Here is a 10,040-nt window from a genome sequence, read left to right as displayed (position 1 = left end):
CTTATTACCACCATGTGGAGAGGGCAATTGTATCTCCCACATTACTTCACGGAAAGTTAAGCTCATCCTACGAAAGCCCTTGGAGCCTCCCCAGTGTGCACTTCAGCAGTTTCTTTTCTTAGTCCTCCTTGTATCCCGGAAAATGATGACTCTCACACTTGTAACATTTTATATTCTCACCTACACGTGTAAAACCAGCTCTGTTAACGCTCATTCTTATGTGGAAGGAAGGCGATACAATATATTAAAAATGTCTCACTGTCAGCAGGTCAAGCACACACACTATTTTCTGTAGTTCCTGTCTTCTGTTTTATGAATACATACAATCCTTAAAAGCATTGTTTTTGTACCTCTATTTCTCCCAATAAGACTATTCATTTATGCACCTGTTGTGTATTAGTCACTGTGCTAGACTCAGAATAATCTAACAATCTTGTTTGTTGCTCTTCATGGGGCTTTGTCAATCTTGGGAAAAGGACAGTAAATGCCTGGGGCCAGGGGATGGAGTCAAGTGGCAGCAGCTATCTGAATAGAAGACTGGCAGGATAAAAACTGACTCCTACACATGCCACTCAAAACCAAGTATTTGCAAGTCTGTTTCTTTCCATGTGTACTATCAATTGTATTCATTTCTAATCAGAGGACTACTCTTTCATTTTAAATAAAGCATTTGAACTTTAAAGTTTTGTATTAAGAAGGTATTTTATTATATAGCTCATGCTTTCAATAAGTGACCTAACCAATTACCAGTTAAGAGTATCATCTGAATTATGAACAGTATGTAGCTTTACCAGGGATGAATTTTTATGGTTATTGTAGTAGTGAAACTCTTTTTTATCATGAGATCTTCCTAGGACTTTAGCAAAAGAGTGTTTGTATTATAATACAAATGCATCTCATATTTTTTTTTCCTGATTTTAAGTGCAGACCTTTCCAAACTGATCTGCAGATACTGGGTTAATTGGCATCCATGGGGTATTAGTCAAGGGTTGGGCTTTAGGTCATTTATTTCCCTTCTTCCTGAACCTCTACGTGAGGTGAGCTTGCAACCATCTTCCATTTTGGCCTGATTTGTTGTTTGTACCCAGTATTCTCCTACTTTCTCTTAATAATGGGGCAATAGGAAATCTGGATGAGAGTTTTTAGCTGGTCTTGAAGTAGTTGAACCGTGAAGATAGTGAGACGGACTCCCACGCACATGAAGACCTTGGCTGGCATATCAAAGTTGGTCTATTTCAAAAGAGTCTCTAAAAACGTTTAGGTCTTCTCAGTGCTATCTTGTTGATGGCAATAGTGGAAGAGTAACAGTTATGGTGGGTCACTGTCTCCCCTCCTCTCACTTAAAAAAGAGAGAGGGAGAAAGAGAGAAGTGACCTTGTAAATATGCACAAATATGCACCAAGATCTGGATTTAGGATGGCTATTTTAATATGAATTTTGATTGTCATGGTTCAGACTCATGTGAAAAAATGAAAATAATCATTAAAGACCAAGTTATTAAAATATGTAGATAGAGCGCATTTATGGCTAAGATCAGGGTCTTTCAGGGGAAATGGAAGACTTGATTGGTAGATATAGGTGCTGTATAAATACTAAGCGTAGGATTGTGGTGATGATAATTTTAAAAACACTAGTAAATGAAAATTGTTATTGCTCAAATTAACCACCTTAAAAACACTTCCAGTCCTCTTCCTTTAATTAACATTTTCTCATATCTAAATATACTGGGAGAAAAGGAGTTGAAGAAAATAACATGGATTTCATTTTAAATTACACAATTGCTATTCACTTAAGCTCCACTTGTTAGGCAGAGCATAAATCCCACTGTGACTCAGAAGAAAAAATGGAATTTGTGGCATTTTCATTTCTTTAAATGCTCATTTTTACTATGCTCTCACTAAAGTAGGTGTGTTCACCAGTTGTGAAATTCAGTTCTTATATTCACCGTGCAGCTTTTTCTTTCTGTAAGGAACATGACCTAGAGAAAATGGTGACTTAATATTTAACCGATCCCTTTCCGCCTCCTCTTCCTCATCGTATCTCTCATCTTCATCTTCCTCTTCCACATCACTGCTCTGAGGGCTGGAGGCCTGTGACCCTGACGGAGAAGGTGGAACCGAAGATGGCCTGGGATATTTAAATCCTTGTGTCTGCCAAAGACAAAGATTAGACACAAACATTATATCAACTTCTTCATTTTCCAATACGTAAACATTTCGCATGTGCATTTTATAAAAACATATATATATTTATATAGTTGGATATTTTTTGTGGGCAGTTCAGGAGCTAGTTATTTTGATTCATTTTGATACTGGTAGCAACAAGCTCAAGAGAGACTCATTAAATAAGTAGCTTTATTTTATGAAGCATTGACATGTGCTGGGTACTGCATGTATGTTATCGTGTTTAATCTTTGTAACAGCATTCCAGTAAAGTTGTTTTTCCCATTTACATAAGAAAATGAAGGGTTAGAGAAGCTATATGACTTTGCCCAAGGTCATACAGCACATAAGTTGTACAGCAAAGATTTGTACCAAGGTGATGATCACTCCAGAACCTTTCATCTCAACTGTTATGTTATACTGCTGATTAGCGTCAGCTTCTATGTCAGGCTTCAGATTTGCTCAATGAAATTGTAGGACATGAGCAGCTTGGACATGACATGGGCAGCCAGCACTAGAAAGAATCTTGCAAGCCAGGCCATTGACCTCACTCTGATATTCCACTAAATATTTTTATATCAGTTAATGAACAAATACCACTAAGTTTTAATCAGCTTTCCCTTCTACCTAAAATTAACCAAAATAACTCATTTTATAAACACATACGATGGGTCAGGCATGATACTGGCACTGAGGAAACAGATGAAAAATATAATGCTTGCTCTCAAGGAGTACACATGCTTGAATGGGGAGACAAATGTATAAAATCACCACAATACGTGTCACTGCATTTCACCTATTTTTATACATTATTATTATTATTATTATTATTATTATGTCACACTTATACAGTCACTTCAAGATTCAGACACTCTACTTGAAAGCAACACAGAAAACAAGCTGAGTCCTGCACTCAGGACTTGGCTCAGAGGAGATGCTGCTCAATCTTAATAGTTTAATAAGCAGATTAATGGATGAATATGGCTGAGTTATCTTCAAGTGGAGTGTCTGCCTCTAAAGTGCAAAGCAATTAACTGTTAAAATCATGAACATGGGAGTGAAATTTGTAGATTGAAGGATTTACAAAACCCTTTCACCTTCTCTATGGGCAAATTTTGCTTTGTGCTAACTTTCTAGGTCTATTCTCTTGGACACCTGATATAGGTGGAATATAAATTGTATTACTAGGCAAAATTATTTATGGTAAAATTGACCCTTGATTGGGAAATTTACATCTGAACTTGGAGGATCTATAAATATTAAATCAGGATGCACAGTTTTGGGGAAATCACTGAATTTGCATTATAATTCAAAATAAAATCTTATAATTGGGCATATATTCCTGCAGAGAACATGGAAGATGTCTATGAAAATTTACACGAGATATTTGGCTTTGTTAGTCACAGAAAATGGATCTCATATCTAATGGTATGGGTTTCATCTTCTTGCACCTAAGCTATCACCCGATGAGTAGGGGAACAAAGAAGTTTAGCTCATTGACCAATATGTAAATTACTGTTAGGACAGTCCCACTGCAGAGAAATGTCTGATGCTGCTCTGCTTCAAGCTGTGTTTCCTATCTTACACCCTTCTAAGTGAATCTGATGACAAGTTAGCTTATGTTGTCCTATAAATTTGATATCTGGTTAGACTTTAGAAGACTCCTTAATGGGCATTGCTGAGTGGAACATCAACACCCATCTTGTCCAATTCCTTCTTTGGTGATTGAATTCAGTCTAGATTACTCTTGCCAAGTCATCACTCTATATTTAAAATCATCTTTGCATAGCAAATTAACTTCCAGTTAAAGGAAACTGCTTTATATTTGAACAACTCTCTAAAGAATGGATGCCCAGCCCTGACCACTTGGCTCAGTGGTACAGCGTCGGCCAGGCATGTGGAAGTCCCAGGTTTGATTCCTGGCCGGGGCACACAGAAGAAGCACCCATCTACTTCTCCACCCTTCTCTCTCTTCTTCCTCTCTATCTCTCTATATCTCTCTTCCCCTCCCACAGCCAAGGCTCCACTAGAGCAAAGTTGGCCTGGGCATTGAGGATGGCTTTGTGGCCTCTGCCTCAGATGCTAAAATGGCTCCTGTTGCAATGGAGAAATGCCCCAGATGGGCAGAGCATCGCCTCCTTGTGGGCTTGCTGGGTGGATCCCAGTTGGGCGTGTGCGGAAGTCTGTCTCTCTGTCTCCCTACTTCTCACTTCAGAAAAATACAAAAATAAATAAATAAACAAAGAATGGGTGTCTAATGGAGTGATTTCAAGTACTATGGTTGAGAGAGTTTTGTTGTTTTTTTTTGACAGAGACAGAGAGTCAGAGAGAGGGACAGATAGGGACAGACAGGAAGGGAGAGAGATGAGAAGCATCAATTCTTCATTGCAGTTCCTTAGTTGTTCAGTGATTGCTTTCTCATATGTGCCTTGATTGGGGCACTACAGCAGACCAAGTGATCTCTTGCTCAAGCCAGCGACCTTTGGGCTCAAGCCAGTGACCATAGGGTCATGTCTATGATCCCATGCTCAAGCGAGCAACCCCGCATTCAAGCTGGTGAGCCCGTGCTCAAGCCAACAACTTCAGGGTTTCAAGCCTGGGTTCTCCATGTTTCAGTCCTACGCTCTATCCACTGCATCACTGCCTGGTCAGGCAAGAGAAAGTTTTAATATGGAGGTGCTTCTCCAATGACATGAATAAGCTGACTGCTCATCTCATACTTGTGGTTAATTCAGAATCAGGTGCTTTAAGTGGGTCTGATTTGTCAGTTCCTCTATTCTTTGCTTTGCTGTGACACCATTAAAAAGTATAATAGTTTGTGTACTTAGCTACTTCCATATTAAAAGGTATTATTAGGACTTCACATAAATAAGAAATTTAGTTTTCAAAACAAATAGACAACATATAAAATACCGTTGGTGGTGATGTGGATTCCATGTGGAATTTCTCTGGAAAGGCTCTGCTTAATGTTAGGTGCCTCGCATGCTGGTAATACTATAGGAGAACAATTCACAGGTTTAGAAAAAAAGACATATACTTCAACAACCAAGTTATTATATAAAATCTTCTTAGTTAGGAAATATATTTTTAAAGTGACAGATTCTATTCATTCTATGCTTGAGAATAAGAAAGAATTGACAGTTTATAATTTTATTATTTTTCAATGAATAGGTAAAGAAATATTAGAAAACATTGGAGGAAAAGGCATACTGGCCTTCCTGAACTCTGAATTAGTGCTAAGGGGACCAAAATCACTGGTTTCATTATACAGAGAAGCAGTATGGTGGGGGAAAGAGGTGAGACCTGAATAATTAGACAAACTAGATTAAAATCCCACTTTAGACATTAGGTGAGAAAAATAATCACTAAGAACAGCAATTTTCAACCACTGTACTACAAGAGTTTTTTAAACATGCAATACCTGACTATTTAGTCAGGAGCACCGACCTCCTTTCCCTTAGGTTGTCAAATAAAAAGGATGACAACAGCCAACACAACAACTGCCATCTAGTGTAAATGAATGAAAATGATACTGATTTTTTTTTTCTGATTAGCAAATATATATTTTTTGGTGTGCCACAAAATTTTGTAATGAGTTTATGTGTGCCATGAGATGAAAGAGGTTGAAAACCACAGCCTAAGAGCCTTATCATTCTGCTTTTATTGTAAAATGAAGACAAAATGAATCATCCAAGGTGGTAATGAGCACTGGGATTAATATGCGTAGGTACTCAGCAAATGGGCAGCATCTATCATTTGACTGGGGAAGATTAACAGTCTCTTAGCAGATATATTATGTGAAGGCTAAGTCAGTTCATCTTTTATTAAATTATCCAGTGCTAAGATAGCTCAACATCTGGGTATTTCTAAACCTACTGCATGAAAGAAAGTGTTTCCCTCTGCACTTGTCATTTTGAAAAACAGTATTTTCCCATTACCCACTGAGGAGTAAGACCAAATTATCTCTTAGAGTGAAACAATGTAGGAATTTTTCTCTTGGTGTTTTCTTCTTTTCATGAGACATTTCTGCTTACTTATGCATCAAGTTAAGCAATGGCAATAGAATAACTAGTAAGATCAGTGCTAGATCTTGGTGGACTTGCTATGATAGACTCAGACTAAATGTAAAGAACTGGGTTTAGGACTTTGCAAATTTATAATATGTGAAAAGAAAGTATGTGAAAAATCACTGAGATTTGAACAAGTATGACACTGAGTTGGCTTTACAGATTACAACTAGAACCAATACATTTGTGGTCCAATGGGATTTTTAAAGTGCCCTTTGAGTTAATCACAAATCTGCTTACTCTGCCCAAGTATCTCCAGTCCAGAAGATCTGAGAGCCTCTCAGTTCGATTCCTCTGGATAATTCTTTGGCGGCGTGACTGTTTGCAAAATCCATAGAGAAATTGAGTCAGCTGATTGCAAGAATCATCTGGAGAGCGGAACCGCCTGTCAACAATGTAAATACCTGAGGGGCACAAAAGCCAAAGCACAGGTGAAAAGCAGGGCTCACCTTAGAGCATCTCGTCCTTAAGATCTATGGAAAATCACATGCATTATACTCTCTAGCCCCCTATTACCTCTACTTTATCTTTTCCTTTCCAAGGCTGTGTATATTTTGTGATCTTCTAATGCAGGGGTCCCCAAACTACGGCCCACGGGCCACATGCGGCCCCCTGAGGTCATTTATCCGGCCCCTGCTGCACTTCCAGAAGGGGCACCTCTTTCATTGGTGGTCAATGAAAGGAGCACATTGACCATCTCATTAGCCAAAAGCAGGTCCATAGTTCCCATTGAAATACTGGTCAGTTTCTTGATTTAAATTTACTTGTTTTTTATTTTAAATATTGTATTTGTTCCCGTTTTGTTTTTTTACTTTAAAATAAGATATGTGCAGTGTGCATAGGGATTTGTTCATAGTTTTTTTATAGTCCGGCCCTCCAACGGTCTGAGGGACAGTGAACTGGCCCCCTGTGTAAAAAGTTTGAGGATCCCTGTTCTAATGGTTTCTAACCGTCACTAACACACAGCCAACAAAATGGATATTGCTTTAAAAACACCTGGCCACATAGGGATCCCCTGGATCTATGATTCTCCCTGGGGCTGCTCACTACCTAGACTCTCTAGAGTGAGCCTTGTGTATCCATGCATTTTAGACTCTCCGGAGTTCCCAGTGTGCATATGTGGTTGAGAACCACAGCTCGAGCTTGAGGAAAGAGAAAGTGACAATGCAACTCTAAAGGATCAGGGAATCCAGCCCATTCAAACTTGACTTGCTGCTAGACAACATGGACATATAAGGATAGTGATATGCAAATTCTCCTGCCATCTTAAACCATGGAAGTGAATTTTACTGTTGATATGCACCTTTTAAGTAATTATGCTGACCAGTATAGTTAATATAATATCATTCCTAAGACCACAGTTATTGTAATAGCACTTCTAGGTAGTACAAGGACAAACCAATTCAGGAAAATTAACAAAAAAGTAAAGGGCGGGTTTATCTAAGTTTAACACACTATTTTTGTAGTTTGTTTTTTTCTGTTTCAGTTATGTTTGTTCATTTAACTTTTCTTTTGGGCAATATAGTTAATATTAACAGCATTTTTATCTTTTCTGTAGACCACATAATTATATCTCTTTCTTCAACAAGAAATATAAACATTACTTTAATCAGAATAGCGTTAGAGTTTGGCTCTGTAAACACCTTATGCTGCGTTTGGTTAAATGTCACTTCTCCCTGGGTTGGGTTAATGATGAAAAATCTCACCGTATGCAGTAGGATCAGCCACATGCTCCTGCATGAAACAGCCAAAGCCAGAGAGGTTGGTTGTTACACTGGGGATACCCATCACAGTGCACTCCGCTACCAGGAGAAATAGACAGAGGCCTGGCATCAGACCAACTACAGCATCCTCTTAAAAACACAGAGAACCCCCCCCCCCAATCTGGTAATAGCAATGTTTACTTTGTATCAGACTCACTTAATCTTCTCAACAACCTGTGAAGTGAGACAACCATTATTTCCTTTTTACAGATGAAGAAATTAAGGCACAGAAAAGTGAAATTGCTTGCCGAACTTCACAAAACCATGCAATGGGGGAGAGCTGAGATTTGAAGCCAGGGTCCAGCTCCAGAGTTCTTGCTGGAAACTGCTATCTTAGACTGCCTCTCTCACTACTGGTTTTGCTTTCCACTCCATTCTAATGTTATATTTCTAAGTATTTGGCAAGTTAATAGAGAAGATAAATGTTTTGGAACTAACTAGCTCCTCACATGATAGAAATCTCCCTTCACACAAATCCCTTCCACTTTCCCAGGTGTGCAGTGAACCCCAAAGTCTCCTCCAGCCCTCTCTCACATTTTAGTCAAAACCTGTTTTTCAGAAAGTATCAGATATGTCCTACAAAACATTATCACTCTCAGGTGCCACGTACCAGCGTGGCTAGTAACCGTCCAGATCCCGAGTGAGAATGGTTCGGAATGAAGAAATAAACTCAGAGAAAAAAGGATGGGATCAGGAGGCCTCTGCAAGCTGATGGCAAGTCAGAGCAAAAGCAAAGCCCTTGGTCTGCTTTATGATATAGTGCAGAGCCGTATGCAAATAAGGAAGTCTCTGATAGGAAGTCACACTTCTAAGGCATAAATAGGAATCTATTTAAGGCATAAACAGGAACCCCCCCACCATGCATAACTGAAATTAACCAACATCAGAACAAAGGGTGAGAAGAAGGGCATGTAAATTGCCTCTAGCACAGGGGTCCCCAAACTTTTTACACAGGGGGCCAGTTCACTGTCCCTCAGACCGTTGGAGGGCCAGACTATAAAAAAAACTATGAACAAATCCCTATGCACACTGCACATATCCTATTTTAAAGTAAAAAAACAAAATGGGAACAAATACAATATTTAAAATAAAGAACAAGTAAATTTAAATCAACAAACTGACCAGTATTTCAATGGGAACTATGTTCCTCTCACTGACCACCAATGAAAGAGGTGCCTCTTCTGGAAGTGCAGTGGGGGCCGGATAAATGGCTTCAGGGGGCCGCATGCAGCCTGCGGGCCGTAGTTTGGGGACCCCTGCTCTAGCAACTTAAACAAGTGGGGATAGGATGAGTAGAAACTCTTTGGTATCACAGCTAACTTGGAGGTGTGGGGAAAAACTTAGCCTTTAGAAACTTAAGCAAGCCAGTGAGGTGGGGGGTTGGGCAGGCTGTCATCTTACTGCCAGTCCCCCCCCACCTCGGTCTCCCAAAAATCGAAACCGCAAGGTCCCTTTCAGCTTGCAGTCTCCAATACTCAGGGATATCTGCATTTTAAAAACTTTTTAAAATTATTTATTGAGTTTAGAGAGAGAGGAAGAGAAAGAGAATCATTGATTTGTTGTTCCATTTATCTGTGCATTCACTGGCTGATTCTTGTTTTTTTGGTGTGTAACAGAGAGAGAAAAACAGAGAGAGAGAGACAGATAAGGACAGACAGACAGGAAGGGAGAGAGATGAGAAGCATCAACTCTTTGTTGCGGCACCTTAGTTGTACATTGGTTGCTTTCTCATATGTGCCTTGTCTTGGGGGGGGGGGGGTTACAGCAGAGCAAGTGATCCACTGCTCATGCCAGTGACCTTGGGCTCAAGCCAGCAACCTTGGGCTTCAAGCCAGCAATCATGGAGTCATGGCTATGATCCCACGCTCAAGCCGGCAACCCTGCACTCAAGCTGGTGAGCCTGAGCTCAAGCCAGATGAGCCCGCACTCAAACTAGTGACCTCAGAGTTCCAAAATCTGGATCCTCTGCATCCCAGTTTGACACTCTATCCACTGCACTGCACCACCGCCTAGTCAGGCTCATTAGCTGATTCTTGTATGTGCCTTGA

General features: G+C 39.7%; 1 protein-coding gene across 1 annotated transcript in view; it reads right to left on the bottom strand.

Annotated features, from left to right (window-relative positions):
• Nucleotides 1-1,406: 1,406 nt before the first annotated feature.
• GYS2 (glycogen synthase 2) overlaps nt 1,407-10,040 on the bottom strand; it is a 57,099-nt gene continuing 48,465 nt past the window's right edge. The window contains exons 13-16 of the mRNA XM_066354704.1: nt 7,936-8,031; nt 6,470-6,633; nt 5,076-5,156; nt 1,407-2,150 (exon numbers count right to left, since the gene is read on the bottom strand). Coding sequence (XP_066210801.1) covers nt 1,929-2,150; nt 5,076-5,156; nt 6,470-6,633; nt 7,936-8,031 — 563 coding nt within the window. The 3' untranslated portion in view covers nt 1,407-1,928. The remainder of the gene's footprint in view (nt 2,151-5,075; nt 5,157-6,469; nt 6,634-7,935; nt 8,032-10,040) is intronic.

The sequence above is a fragment of the Saccopteryx leptura genome, chromosome 1, assembly GCF_036850995.1.
Source record: "Saccopteryx leptura isolate mSacLep1 chromosome 1, mSacLep1_pri_phased_curated, whole genome shotgun sequence".
NCBI lineage: Eukaryota > Metazoa > Chordata > Mammalia > Chiroptera > Emballonuridae > Saccopteryx > Saccopteryx leptura.
The sequence above is the reverse complement of the archived record's forward strand: the minus strand, read 5'-3'. Positions and strand labels throughout refer to the sequence as shown.